The sequence below is a fragment of the Ambystoma mexicanum genome, chromosome 1q, assembly GCF_040938575.1.
Source record: "Ambystoma mexicanum isolate Mex_15411 chromosome 1q, UKY_AmexF1_1, whole genome shotgun sequence".
NCBI classification, from domain to species: domain Eukaryota; kingdom Metazoa; phylum Chordata; class Amphibia; order Caudata; family Ambystomatidae; genus Ambystoma; species Ambystoma mexicanum.
Window position 1 is genome coordinate 811,436,014 of NC_090922.1, and position 20,628 is coordinate 811,456,641.

The following is a 20,628-nucleotide window of genomic DNA, read 5'->3' on the forward strand; positions in this document are numbered from 1 at the left end:
TCACAGTAACGATGGAAGGAAACAAATGGCAGGTAACAGAATAAGTCTAAGCAGCAGTAAATACCACAACAAAGAAAGAAGAGCCACTCTGCCAGGTGGTTCTACGACCATCGTCAGTTATTATGGCGTGTTCCAGACTCGCCATCATTACCCACAGCCCAAGTATGCCATAGTCCCAATACTGGATGCCAAACAAAGCATTGCCACCCACAAGCTGCCACAGGTTCCAAGCGGCAAAAATCAACATAAGCTACACCTCTAAGGCCCAGTCAAGAGGGAAGCCCACCGCCCAGCGCTGACCAGTGTTTCTGTGTACAGCGAAGATCACTGCATGCACACACAGTGCCCACGGCTCCCCAAGACCATAGCTCCGCCTGCACAGCTGCACAGTACCAAGCCGGCTCCATGCTACCATGCTGACACCTCTGCCACAGCCGTGGCTGTTACCACCATTGCATACTGCTGTCAGCAGCTGCCATCAGCATCCGTCGTTGTCCACCATACAATGCAGTGCTTCATGGAAGGCTCCTCTTCTTCCATGTTCAACTTTCCCAGCTCACCACCTCCGTGATGGTGAAAGGGGGAAGAAGAACATAAAGGAGGAGGTGGAGACAACATTAAGAGTGGAATTGAAGAAGAGAGGCAGTGAAGTGACAGAGGAGGTGCAGATAAAGTTAAGAGAGGAGGTGGAGGAGAGAGATAAGAATATGAAGGGTGATGGAGGAGTGGAGGAAAAGCAGCCAAGACCATGGCAGAAAGTTGGGAATGGAAGAAGAAGACCCAGGAGTGAGAGAGGAAGTTAATACCAGCGAGGAGAAAGAGGGAAGTGATACGGAAGAGGAGGAGTCCAAGAAAAGGAGAAGTAAGAGCTTGTTCAGAACTAAGGACTTTGAGAGACTCCTTAGTTTGTGAAGGTGCAGAACCCATGAAAGGTTTGGACAGCAAGCAGAAAGGGTTACACCTGGGAACCCTTTGGTCCAATGCATCCCTAACGGTCTGACAGCTGACCAATGTTCACATGTCCCAAGACAACAAGGGGTGTGGTACCATATATTAAGAAGGCCACAGAAAAGAAGTATGATATCCTGCAAATACCAACAAAATCAGGAAAATCAAGAAAGAGGTGAGAGCCATTTAAAACCCCAAAGATGTGAATGACTATTTTCTCAACCAGGAGGTAGAGTTTAATGAAGAGAGGGGAGGACTGGAGACCATGATCCTAAGAGAAGCGTGACCCATCTGTAAATTGTTTGAAATACTCCAGCTTGTAACCTTAGTTCTACCTAATCCCTTATTTTCTGATGGCTGTAATAAACATATATTGGCTTTGTAGAGGAGCAGCTGCATGCCTCTGCAGGAATTCCCGCACCCTTACCGCCTATATATTGGAAACCTGAGATTGTGCCATGCTTGACACCAGCAGTTGTGACCATACGACGGCGAATATTCGAAAGAAGATACCCACTGAGAAATCCTATCAAATGTATTCCTGAAGAGACGATAATCTGAGGGAGGAACTCCCTGAGGGAATATGAGAAAGAGTGAAGGAAGAGCTGGTGACGTCACGAGAGACGAGCGTGACGCCATGAGAATGCTGGCTGAAGAGAATGCATGGAACTTATGACGAAGTTAAGAATCGAGTAAACTTTAATATGCAAAAAAAAGATTGCACGTGTGTGACGCACTGCAGAAAATGCAAGCCGTTCGATAACTGTACAAATGCAGCAACGCAAGTAGACTAAGTAATCTTAGAAGCTGGCTATACGTAGTCAATAGACTGCAGGCAAAGCCGCCATTGTATAGAAGCTGGACATCAGTATCATATATTTAGTAAGCCCGGACCCATGGAGGGGAAAGGCAGAGAACTGTGTCGCAGCAAGAATAAACTGAGATCGTGGAAATGAATGGCAAAGCTGGTTGGCCAGGTATTATATTTGAAGCAGCCAAGGCCGGTTTTCTATTCTTAAAGGCAGTGAATGTGAGAAGCTGAATCATCCCTTGTAAATGTGCGAAGAAAGAACACCAAGCGGACCAAGTCTTATTCATTTGAGACATTTAAATGTTGCAAAATGGAACAAATCGTGGTCTCCTATCACATGAGCCAAGGATGGAAATAGAGTCGGGCATGGAGTCCTAGAACTACAATAGTGCATGCTCACACTCCTTTGTATTCCCAGAGGCAAGAATACACTGCAAGGCCAAGTTCAAAGACAATCTTTATGGCAGAAGGCATGGGTGATGAGAGACGTTGGGCTAATTGGGTGGGGAGGTAAAGTCAAGTCCTCCTCCTGGCACCTGGGTTTGAGTTTACGTGCTGCTAAGTGAACCGAATGTTCCAGACATGGCACGAGCATGGCAACCAAATATAGAGGGCCATATAGCAAAGGGCCTTTTAGTTTGAGAACCAAGGATATACTGTGTACTTAATAGTTTTGAAGATGACATGTTTTAGAGGTAGGCATAAGTTGTCCACCTGACAGTAGATATCCAATCACAATCCCACCCCTTATAGAAAGTATACTTAGTTGTTCCCCTTGAGCCTATCACAACCCCTCATAGGTTTTTCTCATTTGCCACATAGTATGACGTCCCCTATGACGAATTCTTAGTATATAAATGTGTTTTTATGTGAACTATATTGATAGCTTGAGCAAACGTCCGTTGATGTCCATTGTAACTCCCTGTTTTAGATAATTGATATTAAAACAGTAACCATTGCTATCTTCCTGAGTTCGTCAGATTATTTGGTGTTGGAGTTATTCTGCATCTCATTCATTGCATGCACGATACCCAAAGGGCTCTACGCTCCGAGTCATCTGTTGTCCTGCCTGCTGTGACCTCAAATCAAGTTACATTCCTTGGCCTCTTGGATATGTCCAATGTAAGGCAAAGAAATTCAGTGAAAACTAACACACTCTACAATTCCATGTATTGCCAGACATACAGATGTTCAGAGCAATAGCCACTGCTATTGTCTCCTTCAACTTGCAATCCGAAATACCAGGCATTGCCCATAGAGCATGATGTGCAGGCAAAAGGAGGATGGCCACGATTGTGAATGCCAGAAAGCAGTACTTGCTGATCATTGAAGGTGAGGTAACAGGGAATGTATTAGTGCAGTATGATCTTCTGAAAACAAAACAAGCATGTGGTACATTACTTCAACTTCTGCCCAATGGCAAACAATCCCAAGGATAGGCGATTCTAAAACACATCTGGTTGTATTGTTGAGACATATGGGTTATTGTAAACGAATACACTTGGTTTTATAGGATTTATGCTTAACAGAATCTGTTTTCAACAAACAATGCATCAAGTTTTACAGTATGGTATGTGTGTGGTATACGAGATTAAGCAGTGTGTGGGAGCCATTTTGGGCTCCAGGATTGGAATATATGGGGTTGTTAGTATGATTGTTTTGTAAATATATGATTGATGTTTTGGTCATTATGCTTTTTCAATACATTTGTAAATCAGAATACATTTCAATTTAGGAAAAACCTATATGATAGTTTCTTTGTCTGAACCTAATGTATCATTAGTGCTACAGGGCACACTGTCTTTGTGTGTACGATAACTCTTTTGGGTTTCCATTGTGCCTTAGCCCGATAGAAGTTTTAGCTTTACCTCCTTTTCCGTATTTTGTTACCTCTGTCCAGCACCTTAGGCCACTGTGACCACAGTAGCCAATCTTTGCGGAATGGCTTGAAAGAGAATTGTGGGAAAATAGTAAAAAGCTGAGCATTGTTCTCTGCTGAGATACCAAAAACATTTGCTGACACTTACATCTGTGTAGACATTTGTTCCCCACACAGGAGCGTCCTCTGAGACACATCCAGCAGGACAAATTACTCTGCAGAGAAAGGGTACAAAAATTGTTACTGAGAACCAGTCTCCATAATATTAGCAGTAAAACTAGCACACAGCATAGCGGTACCCTGCACCTCTGAACCTACCTTCCCATTAGTGTGGCATGGGCGCGGTTACGATCTATATTGGTTTTTTCGATTATTTCATTACACTACCCATGAATGTAAAAGATGAAAACATAACTAAAATCACATTTGAATTATCATAGTATTGAGAGAGCATGTAACATAAATTAAAGGAACATAGTAAAGAGGTATTTATTTAACCCTTTGTTACAATGCTATGATCCAAATGTGGCAGTATATGCGGCAGTAATTCTGTTACCAGCACTTTTCTTGCTTAGCCACAGTACATGTTTCCCAGTGGGGGTTGCCTGATATACCTCCAGAAAAGAGATGGAGGTAAATCGGACCCCTGCTGACAATAAGCAGAGGGTATTACCGGCACCGGTATTACCCCTGCCAGAAATACCAAAGATCCCCCCATGCAGTCCTCTGGAATGGGGATTTGCTGTTATTCCCGCCACCTGTAATATCCCGGTAATTCCAGGATATCAGGCGGTGGGAACGGTAATACCGTTGGGTGGTATCCCACCAGAATTACCGGTGGGATACCACCAAACTCCTAATGGCCCCCATATCATTACAATTTCTCAGAAACATATTTTTCTTCTGTCGTGGTATGCACAAAGAGTTAGTACATGTGAAGTGAAATTGGGCAGTAACCGCATGGCCTTGATTTGATGTGAAATTGTTTGCACTTGTTACTATAAAGACCCATCCTTCTGATAGAGTTTGGAAACATGCTCTTCGTGGTATTTGTAAAGAGTGATGCTTTCTCAAGAAGCAAAACAGTGGTTTGTGTGTGTGTAGGGAACATTGCATTGATGAACATACATTCTAGGTTCTGCAACCTGCAACTCTATAGATGTTTTGGGCTGCAGTTGTGTGATCTCTCACCATTGGCCGTGGTGGCTTCCAAAACATCTGGAGAACCAAAGGTTGTATATCCACGATTCAAGCAAACAATTTGCAATCTTCACACACAGCAGGAGTTGAGGTCTTACAGAGTGGAAGAGCTGCAAGGTTATAGCTGATGCTATGAGTCAGATGACAGACAGAGGTGGACTATACTGGCCACTAAACGTGGTTGCCACTGTAGGTAATATCTGCAAAGCATGCTTTCTAACTCCCTCTTCAATGTCAGAAGAGAAATCTTAGTGGGGTCGATAGCGAGTTGAGGTGTCTGGGCTAGTGAAAGACAGTGAGAGGTCATCCGGCTAAGGGTTATGTGCACGTATGGGTTTAGCTGGATCAGGGATCAATGCTTTCGGTGTGCAGTGACATCTGGCAATTGGGTAAGGAGAGTGTTCCTGCACCTGACATTCCACAAGCTTTGGTTGTTTTGGGGAGTTGGAATCTGGAAGTTGGTTCTTAATATTGGACAGGAGGTTCATTTGACAGCAGGTTGTCGGAGCTTCGTTATCAGTGTGTGCCTTGAATTTTAGTTTGGCAAAGATGGGAAAGCAGAGGAATGTTTTGCACTGATGATAGAATGAGTCTTATTTCCTCTTTGCTGTGAGCCAGGATTGTATATCAGGTTGACATATGTAATCTCATGGTAGGATGCCTGCAAGTTCCATGCAAAAATGCAGGCTCATAATATAAGGGATGGACCTTGTGGGTCCCTGCAGGTGACTATGCATTGGTTGGAATCTGAATGTGCCAATTTGCATACATTGATACCCCACCTGTGAGGAAGGAGGAAAACCAGTTGGACATGATTCCCTCAGTCCCCATGTATTGAACTATGCTGTCGGTAGGACTTTAAGATTGGCCATGTGAAATGTGGTCCAGATCCAGGAATACAAGAATGCATGTGTGATGCTGGAAACAAAGTAAAGGAAAGTAAAGGACAAGGATTCGGAGGGACAGGGCCTCCAAATCCTTGTCCTTTACTGCTTTGTATCGTGTGTTCTGTCATGCTTTCCGCGCAGGAGTTCATGTGGGACTCCTGGCGGTGCAGCTCTCTCTCTTTTGGTTTGGTGAACGGACCCGTGGGATACCCTTATGGCACCCATGGGTGGGGGTGCAACCCTGTGCCCCTAGTGTATGTTTTTGGGCACCTGTGGGTGGCCCACAGAGCAGGGTATGGGCTGGTGGCAGCTCCATGCTGAAGTTGACAGGTGCGCGGAGTATCCTCCATTTTGGGATACCCCGGCCCTGCCATTGGGATCAGTTGATTCCTGATGGAAAACAAGATGGCCTCTGTGGCCTCTTGCTTTCTATTACCCATTACTTTGTTTTCCCAACGTCCTGGGAAGCCCTGACTCTGTCCCTTCCCCCTTACTGGCTGTTGGGTGGAAATGCCATATATGGAGTTGTTGTGAAGGCCCGGCCACACGAGCTGGAGCCTTCCCGGTGATGTATGTTGTGGGTAACTCCTGTGGGTGGGACCTGGGTGAATAGAGTGTGTGACGAATATGCATTCTGTGTTGTGGATGTCTAGTATCTGGTGGTTGACACAATGACTGAGACAGCCCTGCCCGAAACCGGTATGAATGCAGCTTGGAGAGTTGAATGGCTCGGTACTTGTCCCAATACACATAACTTGTTGTGAGTGTCTGGAGAGAAGTGAATGGCCTGAATACCTCGTGTGCCTGATTGGCTGCCTGCCTGCATGAATGCCCTTAGTCGTGATTGGATGCTTGAGTGTGACCCAGCGGAATGAATGGGAGATCAACAGTATATCTGGGGACCTCTCACTGCTAGGAATCGTGTTCAGAAGATGAAGTCCACTACGACGAGTAACTGGAGTAACTGAAGCTTGACCTTGAAGCCCTGCTGGACGAGAAGAATTGCTGTTGCTCTCCTTCGCAATCTGAAAGCTGCTGTGCCTCCAAGGACTGACCCAGAGAGGGCCTGGTAAGGCGCCCTCTTCCCGAGCTACGAGGGACCATCGTGCACAGCTGATCTTTGCCAACGCTCCCTGGTAGACAGACCTTTGACAGGCTGCCGACCCGATACGGGGAATGCTGCGGACCTCCAAGGAGAAGCGCCCGGACTGTTGTCCGCCACTGTCGATGACTGCCGTCGCCGACCGGAGCCGCCGTGCTCCCGTTTGCCTAAGAACTTCAATTGATCATCGGACGCTCTCATCTGCATCGTCACCCGCTTGTCTCCCGCTGGAGAAGGCCCGACCGTCGATGCACAGAGGAGCATCCCCCAGTGGGTTTCCCACCACCTAAAGACCACAGAGACGCCGACGACTCGACGCCCTTGCTGGGCCACAGTTCTTCATCATCTCTTTGCAGTCCAGAACTATCGTCACTGAGGTGCCCCGCACGCCTCTTCCTTGCAGGACGCCAACGCTCTGTCGTCGACGAGCACCGCTAGGAACGAAGCTGCCACTTCACTGCCATAGTTCAACCTGTTCACCGTCGGACGTTCGACGACCCGTGACTCCTGCTATAAAGGGAGGGCACTCAAGGAGGGCTGTCGATTCCCTGACACCGAACGCCGAGTTCCTCGACACTAGGGGTGTCACGGTATTAGTTTTATGACGGTACAATAACCTTCTTGCCAAATTACTTTATATCATGGTTATCACAGTATAGCAGGTGGAGTTAACCAATCTTAACAAATATTTTCTAAAAGGTCATAAATTGTGAGATTTATCATCACAAACAAACCAGGCACCCAGGGCCAGAATTGGGCTTTTCAACATACTTTCCACTGAAATGCCACCCCTTGCTTCCACCAAACACAAACACATGTGTGGAGAGGAGGAGGGGGGAGAGCCCTGCTGCGACTGGCAAAGCAAACTGAATAGCTTTTCTTAAGTGGTCATTTAGGCTTTGAGCTCCCCCCACTGGCTACTGGTGAAGATGAACATGTTGCCATATTTATAACCTGCATGCCACAGATCAATGGAGGCTGATGGTAGTATAAGCTTGTGACATGCTCGCACACGCACGCTCTATTTACATTACAGCCTTTAGTTTACTTGTGGGTCAAAAGGTGTTCAGTAATCACAGACATTACCCTTTAATATGACAGCAGGGAATACCCACAGATATGATTGAATTTTGCAGTGTGACTTATTATATGTTAATTCAATGATAGAACCAGGGAAATCCCCCATTGTCATATGTTTAGCAAACATTATACATTATAAATATATAAACCCAAAAGCCGCCAACCCAAAGGAAACCCTTTTCCTTCTTGGCACTGTATTTATTCTTCCTATTGCTAACATATTGATTTTGTGTCAGGCACGTGTGGTTTATGGAATGGCATTAAAAACTGCTCCAACTGAAACTACTCGGCAGATGGCACATCCAACAGTGCAAGACCAAGACTGCGCAGCACTTGCTTACTGCAGCTTTCGAAAGCAGATTGAAAAGCACACTTAACGGTATAAACGGTATACCGGTATAAACAATGTGATGGTTATTATTGTTCAGTTGAATGGTTCACGGTATCTTTAACGGTATACCGTTATACCGTTACATCCCTACTCGACACCTCTCGACGATCCGTGGCTCCTGCCTTAAAGGGAGTCAGTCAAGAAGGATCGATCGACGCATCGTCGGAGACCTCTACTCCACCAGGTACATTGGGGGGGTAAAACCTTCATAGGAGGAAGTAAGACTATTGAACATTATATGGACTGGGCTTGTGCTATATATCTTTATTTACAGGTTGCCCAGGTGGGGGGATCTCCATACAGAACTGTGCCCAGTGGTAGGGGTCAGCATTCTGCCTACTGTTTCAACCATCTTGCGTTCCTTCCTATCTCTATTGCTGGTTTCCTCGTTATTGATCTGTGTGACATTTTAACCGTACAGTTGATGCACTTTAATGAGATTCGATAACATTGGTGGTACCACTTTAGAATTGTATATATTTATCATTATTGACTTCCGAGTACAAAGTGGGTTATTGTGATCGTGTACATACCTTTGAATATTAATTATATAAAGACTGTGTTTTCAGTAATACAGTGTGTGGACATTCCTTTGTGGGGGCTCGCGGACTACACTGTACTTAAGAACCAGCCTGCATCACCTCCTGAGAAGCTACGCCTTGATTGCTCGACTACATTACCAATAATAGAGAATCTTGGCTGGGGTCCTCTGTGCCTCCCCTCTACCATATAGAGAGCGGAAGTACAGACACCCCCTACCAGTCTTTACACTGGTGGCAGGGGTGGGATGCTTATGGTTTAAGAATCAGTGTATAACCGTGCCACTTACAAAATATCTGCACTTTATTAGATTAAGGTTTGGGTGTGTACAAAATAACTGCATTACAAGCAATGGAGTCTATTTGCGAATGGTAAATTGACTCGGATGAGCTTAGAGGCTCTCCAGAGTGCTTGTGAAGCCAGGGAGTTAGACTTTGTGGATAAGTCTAGGGCTGAGCTGATAGCTGCCCTGGTGGACTACCAGACCGATGGTGAAACTCTTGATGAAGGGGGGAATGCAACCAATGAGGACTCTGCCCCTGGGGTTTCTACTGAATCTGTTTCTGGGAATGGCGCCATTCCTGCTGCCTCTGTTCTGAACCCCAGCAATTCCTTGGAGCTTGAGTTATTAAGGATGAAATTGGCCTTTGAATATCGCAAGTTGGAAATAGATGCTGAGCTTAAGAAAGAGGAGCGGCTCAACAAGTTGAACTCAAGAATAGGGATCTTGAACTCAAAGACAAGGACACTGAATGTCAGAGAATCCAGCTAGAGAAAGCTCGAGTGGAGACTTCAGCGAAACCCAGTGAGAGTGTCAGGTCCCCAGCAACTACATTTCTGAAGGATTTGGTTGGTGTATTTGTGGAGGGTTCTGATATCCTCCAATGGATTGAAGCGTTTGAAATGGCTTGTGCAATTCATGATGTTGACAAAAGAGATTGGGCTAAGTGTTTGCTAAGCAGAGTGCCTCAAACTGGATATGACTGTATTCTGAAGCTGAGTGTGGAAGAAAGGGGTCAGTATGAGTGTATGAAATCTGCTTTGATTGCCAAGTTTGGCAAGACACCTACCCAATACCTTAAAAGGTTCCAGGGATTTTAAGAAAAGAGAGAATGTGTCTTGGATTGACTGGGTGAGTGCTGCGCACATGAATATGATGGGGTGGATTGATGGTTACAAGGTGAAAACTTTTGTTGAATTGTCCCACCTGTTGTTTTTTGAGCATTTTTCTGAAGCCTGTTCACCGGAGCTGCGTCAGTATGTTGCTGACCAGAACATTTTGGATCCCTTTAAGCTGGCTAGGTTGGCTGACAAGTGGGTCTCCCACCGGGTGTCGATGACGACCTAAGTCCCTAAGGACTCCAGTGGGAAGGACAAGGACAAAGAAAAGGGGGCCTCTCAGAAAGCTGAGGAGCCCCAAAAGCAGACACAGTCGAATAAACCTAAACCCTCCTCTCCTAAGAACCAAAAATCTAGTGGGATAAGTCATCTGTGGGTGGGAATAAGAGTAGTGGTCCACCTGCTGCAAAGCAGGCTCCCGGTAGTTCCAGTACCGTACCCCGCACTCCCGGCACTTGTTGGGACTGTGGGGCTCTGGATCACAAAACGGGTGACTCCAAGTGTAAAGGTAAGGCACTCGGAGTACAGGCTGTCAGCCTGACCTACCCTTACCCCATGTCTGAGGTGGAGGCCACTGTTCTCCCCTCCTCTACAGGGATCACATTTGGTGCTCCCGTAGAGATTTCCTTAGTGTCCCTTGGGGCCTGGGACCAGTACGCGGAAGTACTGGCGACTATCCAACTGGACACTCGTAGATTTTTGAGAAGTGTCCTCCTGAATGGCCAGCCTTCCACTGGTTTAAGAGACACTGGGACAAGCATGACAGTGGTGGACAGGACCCTGCTCAAGCCAGAGGACCATGTAGATGCTCCTCTGAGAACCACCAGGTTAGCTGGTGGGCCTCCCAAATTATCGCCTGTAGCCCGAGTCACACTCGTAATTGGAGACAAGACAGCAAAGCTTCCTGTCCTGGTTCAGGACAACGTCCCTGCTAACATTCTGTTAGGTAACGATCTAGTAGAGTTGGGATTGATCGCGGATGGTCTTCCCCTGACTGCTGCTGCGGTCACTAGATCACAGGTGACACCGGGTCTGGCTGTGAGTCAGGTACCTGAGCCAAAGGCGTGGCCTAAGGCAAGATGAAGGAAGAGCAAGAAGGCCACCTCTGTGGAGGGAGCTCCTTCTCTTCCTGCTGTTCCTGCAGCACCCATTGGGATCCATGCTCCGGACGTGCTGGGTCCAGTGGTAAACCCCATCTCAACTCCTGTGGGAGAAGAGCCAGAAGACTCTCCTGTGGGAGAGGTTCTCAACCCGGACGATCATCCCGATCTTCAATGCTTGTTAGCTGAAGGGGGACCCTCCCGGGCAGACTTCTGTAAAGGACAGAGAGAGTGTCCCTCTCTCTCGAGGGTCTGAGGAAACAGTCCCTGTCCCAGGCACAGGGAGAAGTGCCTAGGACATTCCGGATTTATTGGGAGGGTGAGCTCCTTGTTAGTGAGCCCACTAAGCCTGAACCTGGTGCCCTCAAGAGGTTGGTGGTACCCCAGGTTTACAGGCCCATCCTACTGCAGTTGGCGCATGAGGTTCCCTTGGCTGGTCATCTTGGTACCAAGAAGACTAAGCAAAGGCTCTCTGCCTATTTCTACTGGCCTCAGATGGGAGTAGAAGTGGAGTCCCACTGCAGGACCTGCCCAACTTGTCAGTTGTCTGGCAAGACTGGAGGCAGTGTCATTGCCCCACTGCAGCCATTGCCAGTGGTTGGCACACCGTTTCAGAGGGTGGGCATCGACATTGTCGGTCCCCTTGACCCTCCCACATCAGGTGGACATCGGTTCATCCTGGTTTTGGTAGATCATGCCACCAGGTACCCTGAGGCTATACTCCTTTGGACTGTTACTGCCAAGGTGGTTGCCAGGGCTCTCCTGGGCATTTTCACCCATGTTGGATTCCCCAAGGAGGTTGTCTCTGACAGAGGATCCAACTTCATGTCTATTTACATGAAAACCATGTGGAAAGAATGCGGGGTAACCTATAAGTTCTCCACCTCTTACCATCCCCAGACCAATGGTCTAGTTGAGAGATTTAATAAAACTGTCAAGGGTATGCTAGGTGCTTTGGAAGAGCCCTTAAGGAGGAAATGGGATCTCCTCCTGCCATGCCTGCTGTTTGCTTACAGAGAGGTACCTCAAGAGGGTGTTGGTTTCAGCCCCTTTAAGTTACTCTTTGGACATCCCGTGAGGGGGCCCCTTGCCTTGATCAGAGAAGGTTTGGAAGCCACCCCTCCAGGTCCCGCCAAGCAAGTGGGGGACTATGTGTTAGGCCTCAGGCAGAGGATGACACAAATGATGGGTCAAGCAACAGCGAATCTTAAGGCCAGCCAGGAATTGAACAAATACTGGCATGACCTTAAAGCATCCCAAGTGGATTGGACTCCGGGACAGGAGGTCCTCATGTCGGAGCCTACCAAGCCTCGGGCATTGGCAGATAAATGGACTGGACCCTTCCGGATAATCTCCAAGATGGGCGAAGTCAACTATCTGGTTGACATGGGAATCCCAGGGGTAGCCCCTCAGGTATTCCATGTCAATAGGCTCAAGCCTTTCCACAGGCTAACCCCTTCCTGATTTGCTGCATAGCAACCCTCAGGATGGCTCAGTGGAGGGAGTGCAGCTCTCTCCAGATTTGACAACGGAGCAGCAGAGGGCGTGCAGGACTTTGCTCCAGCAGTATGCCTCTCTGTTTTCGCTGACGCCAGGCCTTACACCGTGGTGTAAGCACGAAATTGATACTGGTGACAGCGTGCCTGTCAAGAGTAGGAGCTACCGAATGTCAGATACAGTTAAGAACCACATCCAGGCTGTGGTCGCCAAAATGCTGGATCTGGGTGTTATTGAACCCTCAACCAGTCCCTGGTCCAGTCCCGTGGTCCTTGTCCCCAAGGCAAGTACCCAGGCAGGTACCAAGGATTGGAGGTTCTGTGTGGACTAACGAGGAGTCAATGCCGTCACCAAAACTGACGCGCACCCATTGCCCAGGGCTGATGAGCTCTTGGACACCATAGGTGCTGCCAAATTTGTGAGCACCTTTCACCTCACCTCAGGCATGCCAAGGAAAAAACGGTGTTCTCAACACCAGAGGGACTCTACCAGTTTAGGGTCAAGCCTTTTGGGTTGAAGAATGCCCCTGCCACCTCCGAGACAGGTCAATCATGCTCTCAGTGGGCTGGAAGCCTTTTGTGTGGCTTATTTAGACAACATTGCCGTCTACAGTTCCACTTGGGAAGAGCACTTGATACATCTGGGTAGGGTGTTGCAGGCATTAAAAAGGGCTAACCTCACTATCAAGGCCACCAAGTGCCAGATAGCTCAGGGGAAAGTCACGTATCTTGGTCATGAGGTAGGAGGGGGTCAAATCAAACCTCTCCCCAGTAAGGTAGAGGATGTACAGGACTGGGAGACTCCCACTACACAAACCCAGGTGAGAGCCTTTTTGGGCCTCACCGGGTATTATCGCAATCTCATGGCAGACTATGGAACCATAGCTGCACCACTGACAGCTCTGACTTCACCCAAGCAGCCTAGGAAGGTTAATTGGACTGAAGGCTGTCAGAGGGCCTTTGATGGCTTGAAAGAAAGTCTGTGTCGGGCACCCGTGTTGTGTGCGCCTGACTACAGCTGACTCTTTATCGTCCAGACGGATTCCTGCGACAACGGAATTGTAGCTGTCTTGTCCCAGTTAGACAACAAAGGGAGAGAACATCCTATCATTATCATCAGTAGACAACTCAAGGGTAGAGAATTTAGGTGGGCTACTGTTGAAAAGGAATGTTTTAGTATAGTTTGGAGCCTTAGGCGTTTTAGGCCCTACCTTACGGGGTCTACCTTCAAGGTCCAAACAGATCGTAAGCCCCTGAAGTGGCTTATGCAGATGAAGGGTGAGAACCCAAAACTGCTCAGGTGGTCCATTAGCCTGCAAGGGCTCAAGGGCTAGACTTCACCATAGAGCACAGACCAGGGAAGAGTCAACATAATGCAGATGGCCTTTCCAGAAGGTATGTTGACCGTCTGGATGAGGGTGTCTATCCCGTGGGAGATTAGGCATCCTCCACCTCAGGCTGGGGGGGGCGACTGTGATGCTGGAAATGTATCGGAGGGACAGGGCCTCCGTATCCTTGTCCTTTACTGCTTTTTATCGTGTGTTCTGTCGTGTTTTCCACGCAGGAGTTCATGTGGGACTCCTGGCGCTGCAGCTCTCTCTCTTTTGGTTTGGTGAACGGACCCGTGGGATACCCTTATAGCACCCATGGGTGGGGGTACAACCCTGTGCCCCTAGTGTATGTTTTTGGGCACCTGTGGGTGGCCCACAGAGCAGGGTATGGGCTGGTGGCAGCTCCATGCTGAAGTTGACAGGTGCACGGAGTATCCTCCATTTTGGGATACCCCGGCCCTGCCATTAGGATCAGTTGATTCCTGATGGAAAACAAGATGGCCCCTGTGGCCTCTTGCTTTCTATTACCCATTACTTTGTTTTCCCAAAGTCCTGGGAAGCCCTGACTCTGTCCCTTCCCCCTAACTGGCTGTTGGATGGAAATGCCATATATGGTGTTGTTGTGAAGGCCCAGCCAGACTAGCTGGAGCCTTCCCGGTGATGTGTGTTGTGGGTACCTCCTGTGGGTGGGACCTGGGTGAATAGAGTGTGTGATGAATATGCATTCTGTGTAGTATCTGGTGGTTGACACAATGACTGAGACAGCCCTTCCCGAAACCGGTATGAATGCAGCTTGGAGAGTTGAATGGCACGGTACTTGCCCCAATACACATAACTTGTTGTGAGTGTCTGGAGAGAAGTGAATGGCCTGAATACCTTGTGTGCCTGATTGGCTGCCTGCCTGCATGAATGCCCTTAGTCGTGATTGGATGCTTGAGTGTGACCCAGCGGAATGAATGGGAGATCAACAGTATATCTGGGGACCTCTCACTGCTAGGAATCGTGTTCAGAAGCTGAAGTCCACTACGACGAGTAACTGGAGTAACTGAAGCTTGACCTTGAAGACCTGCTGGACGAGAAGAATTGCTGTTGCTCTCCTTCGCAATCTGAAAGCTGCTGTGCCTCCAAGGACTGACCCAGAGAGGACCTGGTAAGGCGCCCTCTTCCTGAGCTATGAGGGACCATCGTGCACAGCTGATCTTTGCCAACGCTCCCTAGTAGACGGACCTTCGACAGGCTGCTGACCCGATACAGGGACTGCTGCGGATCTCCAAGGAGAAGCGCCCGGACTGTTGTCCGCCACTGTCGACGACCGCCATCGCCGACCAGAGCCGCTGTGCTCCCGTTTGCCTAAGAACTTCAATTGATCATCGGACGCTCTCGTCTGCATCGTCACCCGCTTGTCTCCCGCTGGAGAAGGCCCGACGGTCGACGCGCCGAGGAGCATCCCCCGGTGGGTTTCCCGCCACCTAAAGACCACATAGATGCCGACGACTCGACGCCCTTGCTGGGCCACAGTTCTTCATCATCTCTTTGCGGTCCAGAACTATCGTCACCGAGGTGCCCCGCACGCCTCTTCCTTGCAGGACGCCAACGCTCTGTCGTCGACGAGCACCGCTAGGAACGAAGCTGCCACCTCACTGCCGTAGTTCAACCTGTTCACCGTCGGACGTTCGATGACCCGTGACTCCTGCTTTAAAGGGAGGGCACTCAAGAAGGGCCGTTGATTCCCCGACACCGAACGCTGAGTTCCTCGACTCCTCTCAACGATCCGTGGCTCCTGCCTTAAAGGGAGTCACTCAAGAAGGATCGGTCGACGCATCGTCAGAGACCTCTACTCCACCAGGTACATTGGGGGGGTAAAACCTTCATAGGAGGAAGTAAGACTATTGAACATTATATGGACTGGGCTTGTGCTATATATCTTTATTTACAGGTTGCCCAGGTGGGGGGATCTCCACACAGAACTGTGCCTAGTGGTAGGGGTCAGCATTCTGCCTACTGTTTCAACCATCTTGCGTTCCTTCCTATCTCTATTGCTGGTTTCCTCGTTATTGATCTGTGTGACATTTTAACCGTACAGTTGATGCACTTTAATGAGATTCGATAACATTGGTGGTACCACGTTAGAATTGTATATATATTTATCATTATTGACCTCTGAGTACAAAGTGCGTTATTGTGATCGTGTACATACCTTTGAATATTAATTATATAAAGACTGTGTTTTCAGTAATACAGTATGTGGACATTCCTTTGTGGGGGCTCGGGGACTACACTGTACTTAAGAACCAGCCTGCATCACCTCCTGAGAAGCTAGGCCTTGATTGCTCGACTACGTTACCAATAATAGAGAATCTTGGCTGGGGACCTCTGTGCCTCTCCTCTACCATATAGAGAGCGGAAGTACAGACACCCCTTACCAGTCTTTACAGCATGGGACACCACCAGTGAGTATGTGTAGAGTATGGTCTACCACTTAAATAGTGGCAGTCTCTGTTGTGCATTAACTTGAAGGTGGGCACAGAGTTTGGCTATGGTAAGGTTGTTTTTTAAGAGTGTCAGGGTTTTGCCAGTTTTCAGGTAATGATCTTCTTGAAAACATGAGACATTGACTATGCCAAGCAGGAGGGATCAGCCCTTCAAAACGTAAGAGAGGAGGCTGTCATATTTGTATTCGGAGGCTTTAATAAGTTAATGGTATAAGTGGGTTATTTAAGGCATAGGGCATAGAAAGAGTTCCAGTTATGCGATTGTTGGCCTGGGATGCAGGGGATACTCACTGACTGAAGGGTCTTGTCAATGTTACTACTGATATTGCTAAATGTTCTACAAATAATGTCTTGCTTACAGTGAGATTTCTGCTAATGTGTTTACTGGGATTTTCTGTAAACACCGTTAAAAATGAGCTCGAGTAGCATCCAAGTCCCTAGCACTGGCACCAGAGTGGGCTTCAGGAAAAATTAGGAAAGGTGTGGTCACGGAAGACAATGGGGGTAAGGTTGTGGATGGCTGAACTGGGAGGGTTGCAAGATTCAACATCTTAAATAACACACACCTCAAATTAAAGACCGTCTGGACACAACCCAATTAGAAATAAAAAGTAGAAAAGTAGACCATGTTGAGTCATAAGTGTCTAGTAGTCCACTGTACTAATAAGAGACATTTCCCTTCAGATAGTGCAAACATTTTCTGATCCATCAAGAAAGTCAGCATTAAAGGCAGTTGGTAGCATATGAGATTTACTGACCTATTTAAACACTACTGCTAAAAAGTGCTCAAACGATGTGAGTACACTTGATGGATATTTACTCACTTGGAACCCTGTAATGTGACAGTTGTGTCAGATGACAACACTAGACTCTACAAACCTTCCTGCTTAACTGCCAAATCTAGAGACTGAGCTGCATTAACTTCCAACTGGGGGTGTTTTCGGGAATCTACATCCAACGGCATAGCCTGAGTCACTGACAGCTGCACAAAGACCAGCAACCATTATATTCTGACCCCGAAAGGTACCACCAGGTCTCTTCTGCCCCCTCTCTCCAGATGTGTTCTAACAACTGTGCTAAAAACTGGGAGGATAGCTCAGGGGCAATGTGCTCACCTTGGAAGCAAGACGAAACGGAACAACACACGTTTGATCCCCGGGTCCGCCCTTAGACACCTCTGGGTATTAAGCGCGTTATAAATAACCTATCATATCATATATCAACTGCAAAATCAGGGGAAAGGATTGAAGGCACAGAGAAGAAATCTGGGCCAAGGCGTGGGCAGAGCGCCTTAATAAGGGCATGGCTACCCCCAAACTCGGGTCCGGGTTCCCTGAATGGGGAAATACCGGGCCATTCCGACCTTGGAAGGCCCAGTATTTCCCCATTCGAGCCCCCATAGGGCTCAATGGGAATGGGGAGCATGCTAACAACGGGCCTGTTAATGACAGGCCCGTTGTTAGCATGCTGGGCCGCTCAGGGGACCCGCTAAGGACGTCTGGTAAAACCAGGCGTCCTTAGCGGGTCCCGTGATTGGACCTCGTAATGAGGCGGTAGGGGGTTAACGGTGCCGCAGCTCTACTGGCGCCGTTAACCCTCTACCGCCAGGGTCGTAATGAGGCCCAGTATCTTGGCTGGCAAAAAAGTACATTTGTGGAACATCGAGGTAACCTCACATCTGACAAAAGGCTTCCTGTGAAAGGCGTAGATCTACTTATAATGGGAAATGGAAGCACTTGGCTGAGCCTGGCTGTTAAGACACTCAGAGTTCAACTGCAAGGTGGACAGTACATTTACTTCCACCCAGCAAAATATATTTTCTGCCATATCAATCAGATGTCTAATTTGTGCTCCTCTTTGTTGATTGAAGTATGCTTTCAATATGGATCAGTACAGCTTTGCCTTATGGTAGAAAAGTGTTTGTAGCACTGCAATCAATTTTCTATAGTTTGAGGACTTGCTTCTCTCCTAACATGAACACAGACCCTCCTAGTCTTTCTAATGCATCAAGGCAGCTCCCCATCCATCTGGATGGCAACTGAAGACAGGGCCGCTGACCATTGGGGATCCATCCACACACCCATCTACAGGAACATTGGTATAAGCCAATATTAATGACTGAATCTCCATCTCAGATTCCTTCTTATCCAGTTTTCACCGCCTGTGGACATGTTCCACCAGGGGATTTCATTGAAGCAATGCCCAAAGTACAAACAACACCATAGCAACCTTGTCTTCCAGTACTGTGAACTATTCTCTAGCTCTAGGTTTTGGGTGGGAAAGTAGATAACAGAGCCTTTTCCTCAATGTAAAAAAATCAACACAGGACACCAGCCCACTACAACCAAGAAGAAGCTCAACACCTCTCACGGAGCAACCAATTAGAGAAACCATCTGCTTACACCCGATGTGGAAATCCAGGAGGTCCAACCACTCACCCACCCATCCACTTACCCTAAATGTATCCACCTTACTCACCAGATGAAAACAGGAACTAGCCAACCGCACATGGCTTTTAAAGGACCCTCTGCCCAGAGCCCAAACAACCCAGCTCTACAGCTCTTACACCAAATGGCACACCCAGCCACCAGCCAGCACACGGCCACACTGCAGGCATGAGGTTTCCTCTCTGGACAGAAAGCCTTCATTGCTCCTAACGCAGCACACCTAGAATGTTGTCACACAAGCAGAGCTCAGGGCAGTTCTGATCTGCACCACCATCAAAAAGAATTGCAAACTTTCGTTTGCCCTTTCCCCCCAACTAACCAAATTACTCTCCACCAGATCCACCAGAGCACCTGTTGAACATACAAATAGAAGCAGTGTGTGGTAGAAATCCCAATGACATAACTTCTGTGCATGATGAAGTGGGAGTGGTAGTGCACTCATGTCTGTCCATATCAAAGCACCAATCAATTCCAAACACTTTATTTATATTCTCAGTTGCACAGTTACATAAATAGCAGATTCCACAAACATGTTACTGCAGAATCATTTGTTTGAAACTCTGTAATGGCGTAGGACCAGATATAACCCATCATCTTCAACCCAGCGGTTCACATGCATAGGCCCTATTCAGCAGTGTCCGGTCCATTCCTGATACACATTTAGTCAGATCCTGTAGTAAAATTGCCTTCTCAGTCAGCGAGAGTAGTATCACTATGCATCATTGTCACTAGGGGGCCTGGTTAACAAATAATCCCTGTAATACACCCAAATGAAATTTTGCGGCAGCAAAGCCATATATAGCTCTTTGTTATCGTTGGCCAACGTCACATCTCTCAGCCATTGGTCAATCAAAGGGGCTGCCCTAGGTGTCCATTTCTTAAGCACACATCATTTTTCAAGTAGACAAAATAAATTCACAAATCTTTGCTTGAGGGATATAAACCCACTCAATAAACCTTAAACAAGTAGACCATGGCAGAATGTGTAAACGGCTCACCCACAATCTCCATTATTTTCTGACATACCTGTATGCAGAAGGGCTGTAATATGGAGCATTCCCATATCATGTGCATGTACCCAGCATTTTCTGCATTGCACCCCGTGTTGTCCCTAAATATCGGCAGAAAACGAGAACTCCTGGATAGCCGTGGAAAAAATGTATACGTCTGTGGGAACCAAGAAAAACCTTTTCAACGCCCAAATCAACAAGGCCTCAAATTACACTGGCAAACTCTTTGAGATTTTAAAATCATTGGAGAATCGCAAGGCCCGATCTATATCAGTCCAGCCCACAGCTGCGGACTGCACTTAAGTACAGGCTGCCTTTGAAGCAAAAGTAATAAAGGCAAGGGACAAAATCCCCAAAACACTGGCCTCATCCTCCCTGATCACAGAGTCTTCGGCTGGCCAAGCCCCATCACATGACCATCTCAAATTCGTTTTTTCCCTGATCACCACCTCTGACATGAGGATTATGTTATCAACTATGCGAACTACCTCTTGCTCCGAACACATTCTCTCCCCCAGAAAAATTCTGGAACACAAAGAGCTTTTCACACCGTTCCTCAGATGCCTGGTCAACTCTTCCTTCCAGGACAATCTTGTCCTCGATTCCATCAAGGCAGTCATGGTAACCCCCTTGCTTAAGAAGCCTGGAGTAGACCCCAAAGATCCAACCAACCTCAGGCCTATTAAAAACTGTAACTTCCTCTTAAAAATTCTTGACAAGTTTGCTACTTAGCAACTTCAAAACTTTGTGGAATTCAATGGTGTTCTCCACAAGCATCAATCGGGTTTCAGGCCA

At 47.5% G+C, this 20,628-nt stretch overlaps 1 protein-coding gene across 1 annotated transcript in view; it reads right to left on the reverse strand.

Moving 5' to 3' along the window:
• Positions 1-20,628, reverse strand: part of LOC138536935 (protein AHNAK2-like) — a 209,945-nt gene that overhangs the window by 13,505 nt on the left and 175,812 nt on the right. Inside the window, exon 20 of the mRNA XM_069641414.1 lies at positions 3,787-3,853. Within this exon, the coding sequence (XP_069497515.1) occupies positions 3,787-3,853 (67 nt within the window). The remainder of the gene's footprint in view (positions 1-3,786; positions 3,854-20,628) is intronic.